Source organism: Sinohyriopsis cumingii, chromosome 6 (genome assembly GCF_028554795.1).
Source record: "Sinohyriopsis cumingii isolate HCF-2022 chromosome 6, ASM2855479v2, whole genome shotgun sequence".
Classification (NCBI taxonomy): Eukaryota; Metazoa; Mollusca; class Bivalvia; order Unionida; family Unionidae; genus Sinohyriopsis; species Sinohyriopsis cumingii.
Genome location: NC_142966.1, coordinates 63,343,723 through 63,366,385, shown reverse-complemented (window position 1 = coordinate 63,366,385; position 22,663 = coordinate 63,343,723). Strand labels below are relative to the sequence as shown.

At 35.2% G+C, this 22,663-nt stretch overlaps 1 protein-coding gene across 1 annotated transcript in view; it reads left to right on the top strand.

Moving 5' to 3' along the window:
* The first annotated feature begins 343 nt into the window (after window positions 1-343).
* Window positions 344-22,663, top strand: part of LOC149797078 (uncharacterized) — a 43,262-nt gene continuing 20,942 nt past the window's right edge. Inside the window, exons 1-7 of the mRNA XM_089961752.1 lie at window positions 344-480; window positions 4,625-4,745; window positions 8,422-8,536; window positions 10,437-10,652; window positions 11,238-11,459; window positions 14,153-14,308; window positions 16,824-16,919. Coding sequence (XP_089817878.1) covers window positions 450-480; window positions 4,625-4,745; window positions 8,422-8,536; window positions 10,437-10,652; window positions 11,238-11,459; window positions 14,153-14,308; window positions 16,824-16,919 — 957 coding nt within the window. The 5' untranslated portion in view covers window positions 344-449. The remainder of the gene's footprint in view (window positions 481-4,624; window positions 4,746-8,421; window positions 8,537-10,436; window positions 10,653-11,237; window positions 11,460-14,152; window positions 14,309-16,823; window positions 16,920-22,663) is intronic.

The window sequence follows — 22,663 nt, the reverse complement described above, 5'->3', positions numbered from 1 at the left end:
GAGCTCTCCTTCCCACTAATGACAGCCAACCATTCAACTGTAAGGGACCTTTATGGGCCCACATATTGAGGCCAAACTTTCAGGGTTCCTTGAACCCATAAAAGCCTGGGGGCAGGTGGCACCATTCCCTTCCCCAGGAACAACTAGCAGGCTGCGGTGCAGTCAGAAAAAAGTGGCACATTCACAACTGTGCGCAAGCCACTATAATTAAACTCAACAACAACAATAAAGCCAAATTAACTCTCAAGTGACGTAGTTAAACTTTTGAGAGAAACGAGAGCGCCATCTTGGGAGCAGTTTACTAATGGAAAATCCGCCAATCATAGAATTGTGTCGAAAAGCTGCGAGATATTCCGATTGTTCAAGACGAAGTTACTATGAAAGATGGCTGTTCCTGGCTAAAAGGCCAGGCTAAGGTTAGGAATAATCCGTGGAAATAAACATTTTCCATGTGGAGGTGGATCTATAATCTCCCTAGAGGTAAGTAAAAGTCGTCTGCATAATAACATACAAGTGACAACCTTGGAAAGATTCGGTGTACGAATGTCAGTCCTTGATAAAAACAATTATTTGTTTTGGCAAGACTCCATGAGTCTTGTGACCTCAAAACAAAACAAAACAATCTTTAGTTTCTTTTGATCTTTTGCGATGTATGTGAAGCTAACGTAGAAACTGTAAAATGTAAATATTATAAACCTTCATAAATATTGTGAAATATTACTTAATCAGTCGATTTGTTCGCAAGGTGGATAGTCGGGTCGCTTAGGTTCCCGTTTGGCCTGCGACAAATTTAGCAACATGCTAGAAATCCCCACCGTCATAACTCTATTGCGTCATTTTCAAAGAGTCTGCAGCAATTTCCGGTTTCGGTTAGCCAGTTTGCCGTAAATATTTGTTAGCCCAAAATTAGTCTTCGGCCGATATGTTTTATTACGCGTTACTAGTTATAATTTTAACATACCCCAAAATGTTTCAATAAACCTTTTCATTTTTATCCTCCTGTATCAGTAAATCAACGACTGAGGCATTTGTAACGGTGAATGATTTTGATGGGTATTCCGAGGTGACTCCTGACGGGAGGCGCCACAAGGAGATCATGATATTACCGCGGCAATTGAGACGTGTGTATGTGTGTATAATTTGGATTTGTAACGTAGCTTTAACAATTTTTCAGTCATATCGCTACGATGTCAGGAGTGTGGCAGTTTATAGTGAGGTCTAGCACTGTGCCATCATGCCATAGACATGTAGTATGATGTCCCACTCAGTCACATTATCCTGACACAAGGCCAACCAGCCTGAGTGCCAAGCCAGGCAGCTGTTTTTGTACCATTTTTTTAAGTCTTTGGTATGACTCGGCCGGGGATCGAACCCACGACCACCCGCATCCGAGGTGGACGCTAGCCTCTAACCACTATGCCACCGGAGCCGTCTTAAATCCGACAAATTATATAACAATTTTTTTTATTGAAACTCTTAAGTCCTGTCAACAATTCTTTTTTTTTTTTCATTTGTGATGCAGACATTATGTTGATATTGTGCTCAGCAAGATTTTATAAATGAAAAGTACAAAATAGAGATTAGATATGTTATGAATTTTATTCAATCACTTAAAGTGTACTCACTGAAATGTGTACATATAAGGGAATTCTCAGATTTTTTTGGTAAACAGTACTTTTTTTCTTTTGAAACTTGATGGATATGTGAACTTCTTGAATATATGATTATGATGTGACACAAGATGACTGGTTCTCAGAAATGCTCAACTGCCATGGTAATAGAACATCATTGGCAGAGTTTTTGATACATCAGGATTTAGTTTGGTTGTCTACTTTACAAAGATGGCCTAGTTCAATGTGGTGAATGACTGTCTTTACTGGTATATAAACAACAACTTTTGACAGAATATTAAGTTACTATACTTAATTAAATACTTTGAAGATGTTGATATTTTTCAAGCAAAGAACTTAAAAGATAGTTTTGCAATATTATAATATTGTCCTTACAAGAGATAAGGTCATAAACTTAATGGCTGTATGTAGAAAAAAAACAGGTAGCAGAATAATAGATGTCTTTAATAATAATAAGATGTGAAAACTCCCCTGTAGATAAAAATTTAATCATTTCGGTATTTTTACTCTACAGTCTGGAATTGTTTTTGAAGATCTGTTTTTTTGACGTTGCAAAACAGAAACATCTCATGTTTGACAGTGTTAATCATCAAAACATTAATCATGGCTTTAAGAAGTCATAAAGTGACGACCAAAACCAGTTTAAATTGTGTTTAGTTATGCATGTGTGCCTTATAAGAGAATCTTACAACAGACTTCAAGTACTGGCTTTTCAAACATGTACAGAACGTCTGCAGCATTTTCTGATAGCATGGTTTGTATAGGTCAGTGCATGAGCATATAACATGGACTGTTTATAGAAGGAGCATATAATATGGACTGTTTATAGAAGGAGCATATAACATGGACTGTTTATAGAAGGAGCATATAACATGGACTGTTTATAGAAGGAGCATATAACATGGACTGTTTATAGAAGGAGCATATAACATGGACTGTTTATAGAAGGAGCGTATAGCATGGACTGTTTATAGAAGGAGCATATAACATGGACTGTTTATAGAAGGAGCATATAACATGGACTGTTTATAGAAGGAGCAGTTTGCTGAACTTCATGCTTGAAATTAATTTGTTTTGAATGCATTAAACAATTTCTGTATGTGCTTAGTAAGAAATACATAAATTTGCAGTTTATCTTTCATTCTTTAGCTAGCCAAAGTTCCGATAACCCTATCTACACTATGGCATATCGAGCAGATATTTCTGAGCTTTGGGTCTGTGATTTCATTGGATGTGGTGGCAAGCCACTGCATCCAATCAAAATTAAGTTGTTAAAATTTGAACACTGTTTCTACGTGATTGAGACAAGGGGAGCACACAACTTGAATGGGCTGATAAATAAGCAATTTTCCAGTGTCGCTCCGTGTTTATACAAATACCTTTCACTAAAATACACCTGTAATGGCTTCCCTTTGGTACATAGTCATACTTTCAATGTTAAACTTACAACGCATCCTTTTTAGGTCATTTGCAACCACTGTTTTCGGTGGATGTATAATGCACCATGGTAGTGGTAAGTTAGCATTATATACTAAGGCAACACATGAAATACAATAGATGTCGCTAGGACAAAGCACCAATATAGCTGTTCAATCCACCAAGATGTAGATAGGGTTATCGGAACCTTGTCTAGCAAAGATGTGATGGAAGAGGGGTAGACGTTCTGTAATCAGAGCTATCAGAGATGATGCCTTATATTACAGAACTAGAGAATGTGAGTTTGTGAATAATTGAAGGCATTTACAAGACCTATGTCAGCCTTAGATGCATCCAGGAAAGGGAGAGTAGATTAGAGCAGAGATATAGTATCTAGGTCACCAGTCTGCTAACAGCAAACTCAGTAGGGTTAGCTATCATAGGGTTTTCATGAGAATGAGTGTAGTTAGGTGCAAAGTATGTTTATTTATATTTATGATCGTAATTAAATTTTATACCTTCATGTACATACTGAAAATTGTGAATGCAAAAAAGCATACAAGACATGACTGGGAGATAAAAGTTTAATGAATAAATAGTAAAAAATATACATAAATAGCAGTTGTAATTCCTTCTCAGGCAAATAACAGTGGAATCCCTTATATATGGCTGTTTTCACAGGAAGTCTTTTTGTGGGTCAGATCCTAAAAGAAAATAATGCTGATCTGATCTCCAGTATGGCTGTCATGTCAGCCATCTCAGATATATAGCTGTGGCAACACTTAAATTGATGGTCATATTGTCATGGTGTTTCACTAAAAGACTTCTACAGTGTCTCATTGGTCCTAAATGAAAATGATACTGATTGAGGCTGACCATCTTAAACACCAGTCATTACTACTTGCTTAAATGTATAATTATATCAGCATGGGGTTCTCACAAAAACACTTCCTGTTGTACATAGTTGGTCCTGAATGAAAATGATAATAATGTGATCTCCTATAAGTTTTTCATGTGCATTTTCTTCTTCAAAATAGATATATTTTTATTTTAAAAACTTCATTTAATAATTCTTCTTCTTCTTCTTATTATTATTTATCCATGGTGATATAATTAGCTCATGGTTATTTTACTTTATGACATCAAATATACATGTAATTAGTATGAGTCTACCAGGTTAAGATCTATTGCATAAAAGAAAACAGAACAGAAATTAATACAAATTATACGGACTTCTTGTTGTCACATAGCATTTACATGTTATGCTGTTATAAAATTCTTAAAAGCTAGAACATTAGGTGCTTGCTTAATCTGCTACATAAAACTAATGGTGTACGCAAAAGAGTTCTTAAAATACATATGGTGTATATAAATCATTGTTTTCAATGTTTCTTCCTGCACCTATTTAATGCTGGGCACTTCTAGTTTTCAAGTTATGAGACCAAAAGCCAAATTTGGCTGAACAGGAAAATGTTCTAGATGCTGTGAAACTTGTCGGTCTCATGCTTATGACAAGAACTTGTGTTTCTTGTTTAATAAATGCATTTTGCTCTGAGAGTTGCATCATTATGTTTCAGCACTTCGTCATCAAATTCATGGACCCCGAGCTTCCGCTGGGGTGTGTGTGGAGGAGGATCAGTCACCTGACAACTTTGACGTAAACAATAAACAGCAACAAAGTCAAAGCTGTTTCAACAGGTATACATATACATGATGCATATTTCTTTCTTTAATGCTGTTGTTTTTTTGTAAAGGTAATTTTATAGTTTAGGTGTTGCTGTTTGTTCTCTTGTAATTGTTGAACTTCCTATATACTGCAGATGTTTAAGAATTACCTAGTTAAACAAGCTTGGTTATACACGTGTACAAAGCAACCTGTTTTTAGCATCATCTTTGGGCTCACAGTAAGCTTAGCAATATCCCAAATTTTAAAGGCAGGTACACATGTGTAGAGAATTTCAAAAACTGTGAACAATCATTATGGTCATTTTGTACAAAAATATAATGTATTGTGTCTGGAGTATTCATATGAAGCCATTGTGTTCATAATGTTGAAATGTATAAGATAGTTGATATCTCTTCAATGTGAACTTCAATGTTATTTTAGGTAGCTACTGGAACTTCTAAGTATTTGTCTTAGGTGATCTCTTGTCAGTATTTGTCTTGGGGAATCTCTGGTCATTATTTGTCTTAGGTGATCTCATGTCAGTATTTGTCTTAGGTGATCTCTTGTCAGTATTTGTCTTAGGTGATCTATTGTCAGTATTTGTCTTAGGTGATCTATTGTCAGTATTTGTCTTAGGTGATCTCTTGTCAGTATTTGTCTTAGGTTATTTCTTGTCAGTATTTGTCTTAGGTTATCTCTTGTCAGTATTTGTCTTAGATACAAATTGATTTGGGTTATGATACAAAGTAGTCATGCATGCTAATGGTATTGATTTACATATATGCAATATACACTTGCTTGTAAGTCAGGTACACCTACAAGTAACATAGACCCTAATCTCCCATCAAATTACAAACCAGCAATTCAGGGTTTGTATTGTTTGTTCTTCTGATTACGTCTAACAAACTGCACAGACCCAGATCTGTCGGTGCATTATTCAGTGGCAGATCTTGTAAATGAATAGATGTGGATTGTTGGTGCTATATCAGTGTTGAGAATTTATTAAATCTTGTCTGAAATAGCTTCTGGAGTTGTTTCACATCTTTGGACAAAACTTCATAAACAATCTTTTTTGCTGTATCTTTCAGTCTTAAATATTAGACCTGATTAAATATTTAATTCTTCTTCATGGAAACATTTTTTTAAAAGTCTCTAATCTGTTTGTATATGTTGGTAAAAAGAAATAATTAAAATCCTGTAAAATGTATATACAAGAAGTTATTTGGGAAGCTTAAGGAAAAAAGTTGTTGTTGTGGTGTTTAACGCCATTTTTCAGCAAACGATGGTCTATGCATGGCAGCCAGTATTAATGGTGGAGGAAGAACCCGAGAAGAACCACCAACCCACGAGAAGCTACTGGCAAGCTTTCTCACATACCCACATTGGCCACATCCTAAACTCGAACCCACACAGAGGTGAGATGGCAGTGATCCATAACGGAGAGCGCTTTAGACCACTTGGCTACGTGGGGCCCCTTAAGGAAAAAGGTCAACCAGGTTACATATATCCAACTCAAACCAAACTGCAAACAACAAAGATCCAGATCTGCCGTAGCATAGTGTGCCTGCAGATTAGGGTGTATGTTGTTTGTTCTACTGATTATAACTAATAAGCATGCATAGACCAAGATCTGTTGGAACATTGTGACAGCAGATCTGGGTCTATGTAGTTTGCAGTCGGACTTGTATAGTATCTAGCTTACAGAATGACATCACATGTCTCCATGCCATGTTGCAGAAGTGATGATGAACTGAATTCTCAAAACATCTCTTATATGCAGATCATATATTAGGGATGACCACATATTGTTGTGATGTTTTCCATTTGTATATTACCACTCATGCTTCAACACAAGAACTTCAGTTGTCTACCATCTACATTTACAAAACTGTGTGGATGGCTTGCACGTGGAATAAGGAAGAACCCCTTAGATAAAGCTCAAAAGTACTTGCTGTCACTAACTGTACAAAAATGACTTCAGAACAATAACTTGAGTTCTCAACAATTTACAGTTACCAAACTATGTGGATAGCTTGCACTTGGGATAAGGAAGAACCCTATTCATTTCAAGGTCAAATGGTCATTGATCAGAATCACTTTAGCACAAAGAAGAAAAGTGTTTCTACAGGCTTTTCTTACCAGTTTTGTGGATAGCTTGCACATGTTGTTAGGAAAAACTCTCTTGATTTTGGAGTCCAAAGGTCAAACATCAAGATCATTATTAATGAAAAAAAATTTCCCCTGATAGTATGTCATACTTCAGCCAACCTGTATATGGCTTGCACTTGAGGTAAGGAAGAAGGCTATTGATTTGCTCGTCAAAATGTCAAAAGTCAAGGTCACTGACTCAAAGAAGAAATCTTGTTTCCACAAAATAAGATTAGTAGTACATCACAATCTTGATCCAAACTTTTTGGATGGCGTACACTTAGGATAAGGAAGAAATCTATTGATTTACAGGTCAAAAGTTCTAAGATAGGGTCACTTTGACTGAAAGAAAAATGTTTCCCAGCAAAACAAGACATTTCTTTGGCTGGCATAGTGTGTATCGCTTATGTCAGATAATAAAATCGCAAAAGAGACAAGATTATCACCCGATTGTTTGAAGTCCAAAATGACCAAGATTGTATTGTATCCATGATAAGTTTACGACGGTATATTGCAAATAAAAATCATTATTTGAAAATACATTCACTGTGAGTGCAAATGATAATCTTTTCACTAGCATGGGTTACAAAAAGTATTGTTAAAGCAAGTTATTGCTATGTATACTATTTACCCTGCAGTCATCAATGTCAGTTTGTATCAGTTATGACTACATATAGCAAACAAATAGAAGTCCAGGTGATGAATAAACACAACTGGCAGTGAGCAATAAACTCATTGCTTAAACTTACCATTAGGATATCAGATACAAAGGTGATCTTATTACATAGCAAGCCAATCCCAGAGACTGACTTTGGATTCTTTTAAGTGTGCCGTTTCTTTTTTATGAAGTCAGCTGACATAGGGAAGCCAGCATTGATTCCTTTTTACCTGTATTATTGGAAATTTTGGAAATAAATTGAAACAATGGAACAGTTTTGAAAGTGACACAATCTAGAGCGTTGTGCATGCACATCGATATAAGGCTGAACAGTAAATTAGTTGTAAATAGTTTCATCTAAATGTTCGCTATACATTGTTTATAGTGTTTTATTTATCAACAAGAAGAAGCATGTACTTCATCTTGTGAGGATAAATGTACGTCATTTCCGGTTTGTGTTCTCTAGAGGTGGGAAATTGTAGATAAAGGGAAGTAACAGCATTGTATACTTCTATTTTGAATAATTAAATTATTTCTTTGTTACAATTGAATTTTTTAAAATTCTTTTTGTGCGAGTATGACTACATTTAACCGTGTAATGCAAATCTGATGTAAAAAGAACAATGTTGGAGTATGACCGTATTTTACAGGTAGAATCATATTTAATACCAGCAAAGGAAAGAAATTTTGAAATATGATAACAATGTTGAGTGTATGTAACAATTTGGAGATGAAATTTTATTCTTTGTTCTTGAATTTTTTTTTCATGAAATTGAAGACTTTCATAAACAATTCATGGTAAATTGTTTTCATAAAAAGTAACTATTGAGTTATTTGTCTTTTTTTGGTAACCTTATTAAGATTTAAAATTATATTCATTTTGCGAAGTCAATTTATTTCAGAGCACAGAATGGTCAGAAAGAGAGGTCACAGGGGGAGCAAGGCTCGAAGTGTAACAGAATCGACTTCTGGTCACTTGTACATGGTCCAAACAGTGGCTTTGAGGTCCTAGGATGGGTATGTTCTGTCAGTAAACATTTATCTTTGAGGTCCTAGGATGGGTATGTTCTGTCAGTAAACATTTATCTTTGAGGTCCTAGGATGGGTAATGTTCTGTCAGTAAAATTTATTTTTTTATATTACCTACTTGAAGTTTGGTTTAGAGGAGTATCTTCTGTTACATCTATAAAGTTACATCACTCATTATAAATAACCATTTGACAGTATTTATCTTGGAGATCTGTGAAGTACATTGAGCAAAGTAAACAAGGTATGGTTTTAATTGAGATATTTCTATCCTGCAAACAAGCCAGCTTCAAATTTTTTATTGAAAAAAAACTTCTTCGTTGTTACTAGAGGCAACAACAGTCATTTATATTGCTACAAGGCATGTGCATTCAAATTCTAAAAGCCCTCGTAGAATTCAGCTTTAGTTTCCATGATATTGTTTAGGGAAATAGCTGAGAGCTGTTTATTACAGGATAAATAGACATAACATGCATATATACAGATGTGCACAATATTATGACGTTCAAGACGCAGATTTAGAAAGTTCAAAAATGGTGTACGGAGAAAAAATGAACCAGGCTTTCCTGAAAGCTTATGCATTGGTATTATTAGTTATTTTTAGCTCAGAAGAGCTTATGGGATGGCTTGTTGTCTGTTGTCCAATGCCCATTCATGCATTAGCATAGGCTTGGAATCACTCTTCATCCCATGGTCTAGTTGATCCTAATGAAATTGGTTCTGCTTGGACATTTAGCATGACCACTACGGCAGTCATCTTGAAAATCATGTCGCTTCCTTCCATGTCATAGAAACATGGGGTTTTCACCAGAAGGATTCTTATGATAGCTAGTTAGTCCTGAATGAAGATGATTCTGTCCAGACATACGATATTACTTCCGCAGTGGCCAGTTAGAAAAATCTTGTTATCACTGCTCCACTTGGATGACTGGTCATGTAAGCATATCACTAAAAGACTTTTCATGGTATCTAATTGGTTCTTAATGAAAATGGTGCCAATCTGAGGTCTACATCAGCCATCTTGAAAATCTTGTTATTGCTTCTACTTCCGAGGGAAAGTCATATTTAGCATAGAGTTTTCACCAGAAGACTTCTTATTTTGTCTAGATTGTTTCTTAGGAAAATGGAGTCACCTGGACAATCAATATGGCTACAGAGTTGACACCTTGAAAATCTTGTCACTCCACCTGGATGGATGGTCATATCAACATATGCTTGTCACTAAAAGACTCCTTATGGTGTTTAGTTTTAGTTGTTCTTAATTGAAAATGATACCAATCAGACATCCAATATGGCCACTACAGCAGCTGTCTTTAAAATAGTTATTGCTGCTCCACCTGAATGGGAAGACATGTTGACATGGAGTATTCATCAGAAGGCTAATTATGATATCTTGTTGATTTTGAATGAAAATAGTGCTGATATGACTTCACTTATGGGTACCACAATGAACGTGTTGAAATTTGTTCACTAATTCTCATATCAACATGGGGTTTTCATTAAAAGTCTTCTAATGGTGTCCAGTTTTTCCTAAAGAAAATGGTGATGATCATACATCCAGCATGGCTGACACGGTGGCTAATTTGAAAATCTAAATACTTAAGGATATCAGAGATGACTTCAGCCCTTTGTCATTGAAAAGGAGACATGGTCTTATCTTTAATTCCTGGAAATCCTTTTCAGACAGTAGAGCATGGTTTCCTTTGAGGGATTCCTTAATTTACAATCAGTGTGGAGGCATATCATGTTAGCCATGTTCATCTGTACATTCATCAGACCTTGGTTAATTTTTGCATTTGGATCAATTTGGTACTTTGTTTGGGCATCTGTGCTCCATTATCTCATTTCTAGCTAATATTTCGATAGCAAGAATGGTACTGTTTTGTTTCAGGGTGGAACCCTTGTCTGGGCGTTCCACTTCTCAAGGTTACACTGGTTTGAGCACAAAAAAAGAGAGGATGGATGCAGGTTCCACAGCCTACTATATAAAGTTGCTTATGCTATAGCAAGGGAGGAGAAAACATTTACAGATAGAAACATTGTTCTGGGACCATCGTCTTCCTCACCTTCAAAGTCAGCAGAGACAGAACAAGAGGATAGTATACAGGTAGTGTGCAGAATAAACCGGAATTTAATACCTTTAAGTGGTCTATTTTACGATCTAAAATAATCATCCATCTTTGTGGAGTTGTATTCTTTGTCGAGCAGAAGTTAATATCCTTTTCTTTTTGGTATCAGTGCGATTTCAAGATGGAATTATCAGAAAGATATCTTGTGCATAAAGTTGCAGTATCATATTTCAAAAATCTCAGTCTGGAGAAAACAGGAAAAGGTAATTTGTTTTCAAGTCAACAGTGCAAATGCATTCTTTGGACAAAAAAATACCACTGCTTTGAAATGACATTAATAACTTTATCAGGAATTATTTATATTGCCTCAGAAATGGACATTGATAAATTTATCAAAAGTTTATTCATCTTAATGTAAACAACCAACTATATTTGGTTAGTATCTGGTTAATAAGTGCAAAATAAGCAAGCAAGAGATACCCAAACATTTGTCTACATATAATTTAAAAAAAATATATCAGAATTTGTAAAATCATTATAGTAGAATGTAAGTTTGATTTTTATAAACACAATAATAAAATGTTTAGCAAAGAACTGTTTTAATTCAGGCTCATACTTTTTAGGAAGATCCGCTGGCACGGGCCATGTCAAATTTTGAGGACTTGTGTAAGCAGTACACAGCAACTGGAAAGAGTGTGATGGGCCTAGCTCATGCTGAAAAGGGCCGCATGCAAGTAGCCATACAGCACTGGCAGGAGGCCAGTGATCTTGGTTATGCCAAGGCCCAGTTCAACCTTGCAGTGTGCTATGAAACTGGAAATGGGGTGAAAAAAGATCTAAAAAAGGTATGGGCACTTCACATGTTTATATGCTATGGGGGCACTCACCAGTTATTGTGTACTTTTGAGAGAGTGACGTATGTAAGGTGAAGTTGTTCGCATTTAAAACATGCACAATGGAGAGAATGTTGGCATACCTCTATGCTACATTAATGTAATGTGGATGATATTTCTTTGGATATTGTACTTTTGGAAATTGTACATGATTTAAGCACAGTGCTAACTAAAATGTCTGCACCCTTGTGCTAAAAAATCAGCCTGAATTAGTCTAAAGTACACTAACCATAGCAGCTATTAAAATAGGGAAAATGAATTTTGCCAGACTAGACAATACCAGCTTCTGAAAGTGCAATGAATAAATTATCAAATATATAAAATGTAAAAAAAGTTATTGGCTCTTTTTCATACAATTTACCTCTGAAGGTCAGGAAATGAAAATGACCAAGAAGAGCTAGCACTTTTTTGAAAGGTGCACATCTGGAGTAAGGGCAAGCTGTATACTCTGTAACCCATATTACACCCATCAATCATACATCAAAATAAAGGGAATTAAATATTCTTTGAATTGTACCTAAGATATACATGGTCTTTTTTAAATAGCCAGTATAGCAGTGAGGAAAGCCGGGGAAATTCTTTTTCTTAAAAATTCTAACCCTATGCAAAATACGAAACTGTAGAGCGCCACCTATCATATTCATAAAAATACTGAGGATCAAAGTAGGGAAGATGCTTACTTTGAATATATCTTTATTTACCATGCTTATATGCCATTCCCTCGATAATTCACAAGTAATGATGTCCAGACATTGGACTGCAGCATAGGCAAGGGTATGACATTGCAAGAGAGGCTCAAATTTTGGCTAACAGTTGGGGGAAATGTGATTGAGTACAAGCAGTACTATATTTGAAAACCAACCTGGCCATCCCAGGTTGGCTGCCTTGGTGTGCTTTTCGGAAAGGCATTTGTCTCCCATTTCCTCGGCATACAATAACCAACACTGTTAAAAAATGCCTTTAAAACACACAAAAATTATCTTTCCAATTAGTCAACAGAGAATTCCATATTAGCTAACATAATTGCAATGCAGAGAAGGCACTTCAGAGAAGTCACAGATTGATGCAATTTAGAAATGTGGAGGATTTTCATTTGAACTATTTGAATAATTTGAGTACTCTGGCATATATTTATATGTATCAATCATGAGTAAACTAATGTCATAGCTTGATTTACATGTATAAAACACCAGATCCATAAATATGTTTTCTTTGGTTGATTGCTCGAGATAGTGATTGTATATACAATCTTTGTCAATAGCACCTGGCAATGACTCAGTACAATCAACTCACTGTTGTATGATCTATTGCAAAGAGTCAGTGTGTGGTAGTTGTACTGTCCCAGAAAACAATTCCAGATTGGGAAAAGTAATGGACCAAAAAAAGAGGAAAGACAAACCAGTGTGCATTTTATTGCTTGTAAGTTATTTTAAAAGATGGTGTACAGAATTTTGATGAATAATTCACAGATTAGGCAAAGGTGAAAAGTTTTGACTTTTCTATGGTGTATGATTTTCAAAAGAAATCAGGCTTACTCAACACCCAAGTATTACTGTGGTGTTTGCACCTTTCATATGGCTGTGATTAGCTGGAGACAATCTGGTACTTAGGTTGTGTCATTTGGTCAAGGGACAACTCAGTACTGGTGCTTCTGGTGGTCTAAGGCACTCACCTTGACCAATCTGTCCACCACCAACCCACCCGCCCCAAAAATATGTGAATCTGGTCGGCCGGCCATCCCTGTTTTTCATTGCCTATCTTAGCATCCCCCCTTGTAAAAAAAACATTTTCAAAAATATTCCTGAAATTGATTTTTACATCTAATTGAGCTGGTTTAGTCTAATACATGAAGTGCTTAGTACATTACATATATTGATCCTTATAATATAAATCTATATATATATATGTAATGTTTAAAAAAAAAAATTACCTACCTACCCAAAACAGTGCAATAGGAAACACATTTTATTTTTTTTGCTTCACTGACATCTCACTTTTACATGAGTTCAAGTCTCACCTCAGCCAGAAAACTTTCCGGTAGCTACCTATGTGTCAGTGGTTCTTCCCGGGTTTTCCCATGTTCTTCCTCCTTCAAATATACTGGCTGCGATGTATGTAGCCTATCATGTGCTAAAAAATGTCATTAAGCCCAGAACAACAACAATCATTCAATAACAGTTCTCAAAATGCTAGCTTAGCTGCTGAAGAAGTAGAATCATTACAACTAATTTTTCATTCTTCTGACTCCACAGTGTTATCAATGCCCTATTTATTAGACACATGGCTCAGAATTCATTTGTCATTGTAAACATTGATGAGGTGATTCTGTTTTTACCATTAGTATCAAAAGATAATCAGACAGTTTAACCAGCAAAATGTGTGAATATTGAATGATTGGCTTGATTGGCTTTTGGCAAAATATAGACTTACATTATCATGATCTGTTGCTTTATTATTTTTTGTTTTACTTGTGTTAAACATGTAACCACAACTGTTCTACTCTCTACTTTGCTTCTTACCATCTGGCATTAAAAGATAACAAAGCCTGGGTTCTGTACAACCTAGTTTTGGCTTTCTGGTAATTTGCACATATCCTTTTACCATCATATAATTATGTGGAAGGGAATTTTACTCTTGCTCTCCAGGCCATGGAGTACTACCATCTAGCAGCAGAAGAGAACCATCCTATGTCTCTGTATAATTTAGGGGTCCTGTACCTGGAGGGAGGGGAGGATGTCCAGGTCAGCAAGGCTTTGGGGATCAAATACCTTGAGAAGTCAGCAGAACTAGGACTTGCTAAGGTATGGGTAACAAGAGTTTGTTCTTAGTTAATGACAAATAAAGTTTAAAACATGAATGAGGAAACCTGTGTCCAAACCCAAGTTTAAGAAAAGTAATCTCTAGATATTTTCACACTGATGCACACCTTACACATGTTCTGTCATGTACAACCAGTAGTATTGGATAAACATAAGATTGAATTTTCAAAAGTAAATGAATGATTATACATCAATTATGCACTTGGTTCTGGCTAACGTTTGTTTTCATGAATGAGTAGGGAATTTACCAGATTCAGCTTTAGGTGAATTTGTACTAGCCTGCAGTTTAGAGGTTAGTGTTAGGACTGGTCGGCCTGGTGTCAGGATAATGTGACTGGGTGGGACATCATGCTACATGTCTGCGGCATGATGCCCCAGTGCTAGACATCACTATAAACTGCCACATTGCAGACATCGTAGCGATATGACTGAAAAATTGTTAAAGCTACATTAAAAATAAAAATCACATCACATTACTAGCCTGCAGACCTTGAAACTCGTAATTTTACCAGTGAAATGAAAAGGGAAAGAAGAATGAATACAAAGAAGATGATGAATGCATTATTGAAGAAATGGAAAGTGCATGCGCAAAACTAATATGAAAGAATGTGAATGATAAATGTAAATGGGAGGACATGCAAATGCATTTCATAACGGTATTTGAAAATCTATTATTTTCAAACTGCAGCTTAATTTCCAATTAAAAGCCATTTTGCTTGATAATTATGGATCACATTATTTACATTGACAGAGAACTTGTCACGTCTCGTAAACCATGCCATTGTTCTTGTCAGTGTAGACTTTAAAAGCAAGTGGCATTGATGTGATAAAATCACATGGGTTGCATTTGAACAAATGTTTGTAACAAATACTCCACGACTTTGTTTTAACACTTACTGAATTTGCAGTTACATTTTATAATAAATTCATGCTGTCTTTTGCATTGTATGAATATCCTATTTTGTCAGAGAACACTTTTAATAAGGTTAGATACAAAAACTATATTTCTCCTTTTAACACTTTTGAAAGCAGAAAACTTGACTTTGGTAAATACATTTCCATTTTGTTCCAAATGAGGAAAAATAAAAGGAAACAAAAGTGATAAATACAAAATCTGATTGCATTTCTGAAATGACATTGAGTGGGATCCAGTAAAGAAAAAGAGTATTTGCTTGCAGCGAGTGAATAACCGATATATTTCGTCTTGTGGGTGACAAAGTTAAGTTTCAAACAAATATCCTCTGTATACTGTGCGATTATCTAGGCCTAGACCTATCTAGGTGTGTATAAGGACTGAATAATGTGATATTCTACAGAACCAGGCCTATCAAGGTGTGTATCAGGACTGTACACTGTGATGTTCTCCAAGCCCAGCCCTGTCTAGCTATGTATTACAGACATTAATTTTCTCAGTTTGTATGTGGAATTTTGCTTTTCTCCTGACTTGAATCTCATTTTTCTGATATGGTCAGTTTTTTATATCATCTCCAATCCTTTTAAAAAATGGTCTGTCTGGTCCCATTCCGCAACAACCCTTGTAAAGTATTCATTCCATATATTAGTTAGCACATGACTCTCATAAGAAGTATTCTGATCGGTCAAAGGTTTAATTTCATCCAATGAATCTTCGTATAATGGAAACTGTTGGCAGTGGAGAAAAGAAGCCTGCTTGCAAAACATGGCATCCCAAGTTGTTGAGAGAGACCATGACACGAAAAGTTTAGATAAAAGTTTAAAAACATGTGGATATGGGAATGGCTATAGCGAAAAGTTGATGGAAATTTGGTTGGTCAGTTTATAAGAAAACTGACTGCTAGAGGACTGGCATTTTGTGACCTCCGCAAGAAAGTTCTGAAAATCAAGTCTGGTATTAGGATTGTATGCAGATTGTATCCATCAAGCTCAGACCTATATAGCTATGTATCAGGACTGCATACTGTGATATTCTCCAGGTCTAGACCTATCTAGATGTGTATTTGGACTGTATACTGTAATATTCTCCAGGCCCATGCTTATCGAGGTGTGTATCAGGACTGTATAATGTGATATTCACCAGGCCCAGGCCTAGTGAGGTGTGCATTAGGACTGTATACTGTGATTTTCTCCAGGCCTATCAAGGTGTGTATCAGGACTGTATACTGTGATATTCTCCAAGCCCAGGCCTATCAAGGTGTTTATCAGGACTGTATACGGTGATATTCTCCAGGCCTAGACCTATCTATGTGTGTATCAGGACTGTATACTGTGATATTCTCCAGGCCTAGACCTATCTATGTGTGTATCAGGACTGTATACGGTGATGTTCTCCAAGCCTAGCCCTGTCTTTGTATGTATTATGATTGTATGCAGTGATATTCTCCTATTTAGTTGTTTATTACGACTTGTATTCAATAATATTCCCCAGGCCCAGACCTGACTTGCTGTTTAATAGGACTTTATACTATGATAATCTCCAGACCCAGACTTATTATGAGTTTTATAATGTGATATTCTTCAGGCTCAGACCTATCTAGGTGTGTATTATACTGAAAATGGAAGTAAGGAGGACATGCAGAAAGCTGTGGAATACTTCAAGAAGGCCTCGGAGCAAAATGTAAGTGTTCTCATTGCAGTAACTTGAAAATAATATTCTGATGTTCTGTAAGCTAGAGCACATATAAATTAATCTTTTAACTGGTGTTCTGTAAATAAAGTAGCACTAAATTACAATTAACTAAGCTTGAGTTTACACATGTAAATTGGTCAGTTTACTGCCTGTAATTGTTTTAAAAAATGTCAGTAACCATTTAAATGGACTTGCATGTGTCTTTCAGTATCATAACAACTGTCAGCTTCAAATAAATTGTATATTTCCACATCTCTGTTTAATTTGACTGTTTGTTTGGATATTTTCTTAATTTTTTGGTTAAATTACACATTATTTGCACATAGCATCACTAAGCTCAGGTAGGTTAACTGATAATGCCAGCAACAAATATTTTACCGACAGAAACATGCTTGTTAACAGGGTCTTCAATGCTTTGCAAATTATTTTAGAGAAAAATCATTTCAACTTGAAATGCCACTGCACAGTTCCGTAGTCTCATGTGTCTTTTGAGAGGGTATATTGTGCTTGTTAAGGAAGTACATCTGGTTGCATTTTCCATTTTTCCTCATGCACACACATGTAACAGTGGGAAACATTATCACAGGAATGGCAAGGATGTTTTACCTGTGATATATACAGGATTTCACCAATGACATGTCTTATAAACCAAGATGATCATAATAAGCAGTAAAAGACAAAGCATATAAAACAGTTCCCAAGTGGAGTGAGGTATGGCTTGCATATTGCTTTTGTCTTTTGTATAAATAGTTATCAGATGTATATTAAACCTCACCAGTAGATTCGGGAAATGTATTGTTTGGGTATTAGTTTGATTAAATGGCGTTATTTTGAACATTATATACTGCTTTCATTTAGGCGATTACTACTAAAGTGAATTGATTTCTTTCTTCATCACATTTAACTTGTCTTTTCATAATTTTTGCTCCCTTCCTCCCACCCCTATGAATTAAAGCACTTGGGTCAGAAGTTTGACCCTTTAGCTAGATATTATTGCCATTTCTTATACAGTACTGTAACATCCATTATAAACTGGATATGCTATAGTTTGTTCTGCATATCATCATGAATGCATCTGTTTCTCATTGAATTTTCACATCTGCATCGCAAAATGTGGCTCAGTATACTGAATTTATTTTATGCACAAATGATATTGACATACAGCGCAACACCATTCATTTGTTACATGCTAAATAAGACTGGTCTGTGTACATGTAATCAGTTATGTTTGTCCAGAGATCTGGAAAAGATCATTTTTAGTACTGGCAAAGAAATCAAGGGAGGCAACTAAATAATGGCCAAATATAGCTGAATGATAAAGCTGATCATCCTTGAATAAAAAACATTGACTTTTCCACAGGTTATGGTGGTAGTGAAGAATGTGATGTAAATAGACCATCTTCTTTCAGCATGTACTTAAATTTTAATATTATTTATTCTGAGTTCATTGTCTTATAAACTCTCAGTTGCAGACTTGCACCACACTGCAGATAACACCCAAAGGGTGTTATATAAGCTGTGTGAGTCACAAGAGACAGTTTATACCACAATAAACTTAGAAAAAGGAACATTAAACTCTTAAAATTAAATTTCAATTCATTTTATTTGTTCATTTTGTTATTTTATTTGCATCTTTTAAGAAAATCTTCATTTTGCATATTAATGCTAGTTTGGGGTTTATTAATATTAATCACTAAATTCAGATTGAATGTGACTGTAGGTAGCTATTTATATCACATGGGATTGTCCCTGCATGATCGTAAGAATGTCATCATCATATCACTCCTTAAATGAATGGCAACCATTTGAAGGATTTCAACAATCTAAGCGTTATATATATATCTTCAAACTAACATTTCTCTCTTTTGAAAATAACTGTTAAGTAAACACATTTAGCAATAGATACTAAAAGATGTTATGAAAGTAGGTGGATTAACTGTATATCTCCAGTAACTGTTTCAAGAATGACTTTCAATAACATCTTCATGTATATATAGCTGCCAATGATCTCTTCTGTTTAGATATACCTTTAGGCTGTTCTGCAAAAATGTGGCATGCAGTAAAGTTATATCGATATTATACTTTTTCTTACCACAACATTAAGTACAAAAGTAGAGAGACTTTCATACGCTGAACTTATGTTTGCAAGACATTTGACATACTTTTATTATTATGCTATAGTAAGATAAAAGACAAGCAATCATAAATTTTAATAGTAACACTGTAGTAAATCCAGAACTCAAACTTGAGTTCATATTTTCTAGTTTGTTAATATGTAGGTTTGAAATAACTGAATCAGCAGATCAGGTGTGAGCAGGAAATGAGTTCAGAATTTTTACCCTTAAATAATGCAGACTTCCTTCAGTGCAAGATTTTGGTACCTTTAAATTGTTAAAATTTAGTAGATTATAGGGAGAGGACTTTTTGTAGTGATGTACTCAGGAACATATCCCTTGATACATTTAAAAACCAGAACTGGTTTCAGAAAATTTTATTCTCTTGTCTATTTTTAACCATTTTAATTCTGTGAACATATCTGATGATGTTCCATCAATGGAGACATCACGACTAATGGGGACAACATGTCTGATGATGTTCTATAAATGGGGACATGTCTGATGATGTTCCATAAATGGGGACATATCTAATGATGTTCCATCGATGGGGACATGTCTGATGATGTTCCATCGATGGGGACATCTGATGATGTTCCATCAATGGGGACATGTCTGATGATGTTCCATCAGTGGGGACATCAAGAATCAGTCAAGCTGCTTTTTGAAGCTTGTGAATTCTGTCTAGTTGAACAATAGTTAATCGTTGGAAGTATATAAACATTATTGTAAAGAATTCTGAAGTCCTTTTGTTAGGTTCTTTTTTTATTATATTTAGCAATGCAATTTTAGATGTGACATTCACACATAGTCTACTTGCTTTTCCCCACTTTCGACTTCTGTCAAATTACTCCTAATAGCTTCTCATAGTTTACATTTTCAACTGCCTTATTATTAATGTACAGAGATATACCCTTCTTCTTTAACTTTGTGAGTTTTTTTAATATGTTCCCATATGTCTGCATTTTGTCTGTTTTATTTTGACAACTCTTTAGTTGATTTAAGGTCTGAACTCAGTTTGCATTTCAGGGTATATATGTTGCCACTGGATGATGAAATAGCTGCATCATCTGCTGACATGTCAGTATTTGTGCGTTGAGTAGAGTGTGGGAGGTTGTTGATAAATGAAAAAGAGAGAAGGGGATCCATTACAGAGCTTTGTATGATCATGAAATCTGTAACAGTGTAGCTTACTTAGGAGAATGTCATTTGTATCTAGATCAAATGGCTTTCTTAAAATCTTGAGATACTATGCCAGTTAGGTTACCATTAATCATTTCATCCAGCTATTGATCAATAATTTTGTAAGATCTGTTTGACATGAATTCTCTTTGCGCAAGCAAGCCTGACTGCACCTTGTGGAAAAGGGGAAAGGTATTAAAGTACTTATAAACCTGTTCTGCTTCATGTTTTTCAAAGCTTTTTCATAAAGCTGGTAGTATACAAAATGGGTCTAAAATTATCACTGTCACTTCTACATCTTTGTTTAAAAATAGGAGTAATATTAGCATACTTTAGTTAATTTGGAAAGACTCCTGAAGTAATAAGAGGTTAATCAAGTAGTAACACAGCATGTGATAACTGGTGCTGATCACTTTAGGACTTTAGTTTCCACCTCAACACAACATTTGTTTGTTCATTTTGCTTAGATTTTGGAGAATGTCACTTTCACGCATACTATCTAAGGCAAATTGTAGATCATGAACTTGGGCTTTTACAAAAGTTATGATGGGGATACAATTATTTTGTTCACGTTCAGAATATATACTATCTGTATTGGTAAAGAACTGGTTAAACAAGTCAGCTATATCCTGCACTGAAGAAGCAATGCTGTCATTATAACTCGACTTTAATACAAGTTGCATAATAACTTCTTTTAGATTCATTTATTATAAAGGTTACTTTATTTTGCCATTTTCTATAGCTTTTCCAGTCTTTATTTTTATGAAACTTATCCCATTTATGTCTAAATTCCTTTATTTCAGAAGTTATCCGATTGATATTGACATTTTCTCTCGCATGCTTATTTAGAACATTGTTAAGTAGTCCATACCATGTGTCAAGAACAGTGTGGCAACAATATTCTCAGTATCATTGTAAGGCATTTGAGCCAAGTTGTAAAGGAATTCCTTTTTGTCAAATGTTTCATGTTTCTATACTTTATTCTGTGTGATGTCCAACAGAGAAGTATGGAAAGTGTCTGGTTATACATACTAGTCACTTTTGGCATAAATAAGCACATTCATTTCACTAACATTTAGTGTATATATATATGGTCAGTAAGTGTAACACTGCTTTCAGTTACCCATGTCATTTTATTGATCTTTTGGGATAAATTGTATTTCTAGAAGAAATTTAGACATTTTTTAAGGAGATCTTTTAACAGATCAATAATAAAGTCACCTGTAATGATTGTCTCGTATTATTCATTTAAAAAAGGTCTTTTCAGTTTCAGTTTGTAAATTATCAACCCATTCAGAGGTAGACCTTGGGGCTGTATGTGTAGAACAGAGAAGTAATTGTCTGGTTTGAGGAAGTGATTTTTCAATCCAAATTGTTTCTGTAATGCCTATTTTTGAATCCTTCGATCTATAGCTTATTAACTGCAATGCAGACCAGCATACCCCATCCATGACCATGTCTGTCCTTCCTTTCCAGTTCATAATTATTTATACCATGTTACTAAGAATTGTAGAACTGATATAATCTCATGCAACATTAATTTTGTCTAGTTTAGGCATAACATGGTGACTATTTAAATTGGCTATCCTATAACCTTTCCTGTTTAAACCAGATGTTTGATGGCTATGGTATACATCTGGTGGTGTACCATATTTGACACAGCTGGGGATTTTCCAAAGCGTTGTTATCATTATGAGAAAATAGCGATTCAGCTTTTGGAATAATACAAATGAGGTAGTATTTTATTGACTCTACTGGGCAGTTTTGACCACAAGTTGCATACATCTCGTCAGAGTTTTCCTTGTTAGCATTTTGGTCGCCACGATGATTTTTCTGCGTATTTTGATGGGTCAAAATGACATACTGTAGTATCATTTATTTTCGTTGGGCTCAATATTCGTGGTTTTGTATTTTTTAAAAAGGCATTTTCGTGGGTACTTAAATTCATGATTTTGCCTGTTAAAATTTGCATATTATTTGGTACTAGTATTTAATTTCATGGTTTAACCTCTACAGATACCCAAAATGAAGAATACAAAAGAATAAAACTATGCCTACAGAAACGGTGGTCACTTTAATGTTTGAAACAATACTACCACCTGTATGAGCACAGATCAAAGACCTGGCAGATTCAATACTTATGCCTTGTTTTCAACCAAGTGAATAACATCAGTTAAAGCTGATGCAGCCAACAACACTAAAAAAATACTTCCATCTCTATGAGCACAAATAAAACACCTGGTAAGATTAATACTTTTGCCATGTTTTCGTTTGAGTGCTCAACATCAAAGGAAGCCGACGCAGCCAATAACACTAGGCCAATCGGTTATTAAAGTACATATGGATGTTCTCTTACTTAAACCACTGTCCATCAGGTTGCACCATCAGTACTTTCTGACGATCATGGTGTTAAAACAGTGGCTTAAGAGTGGTAAA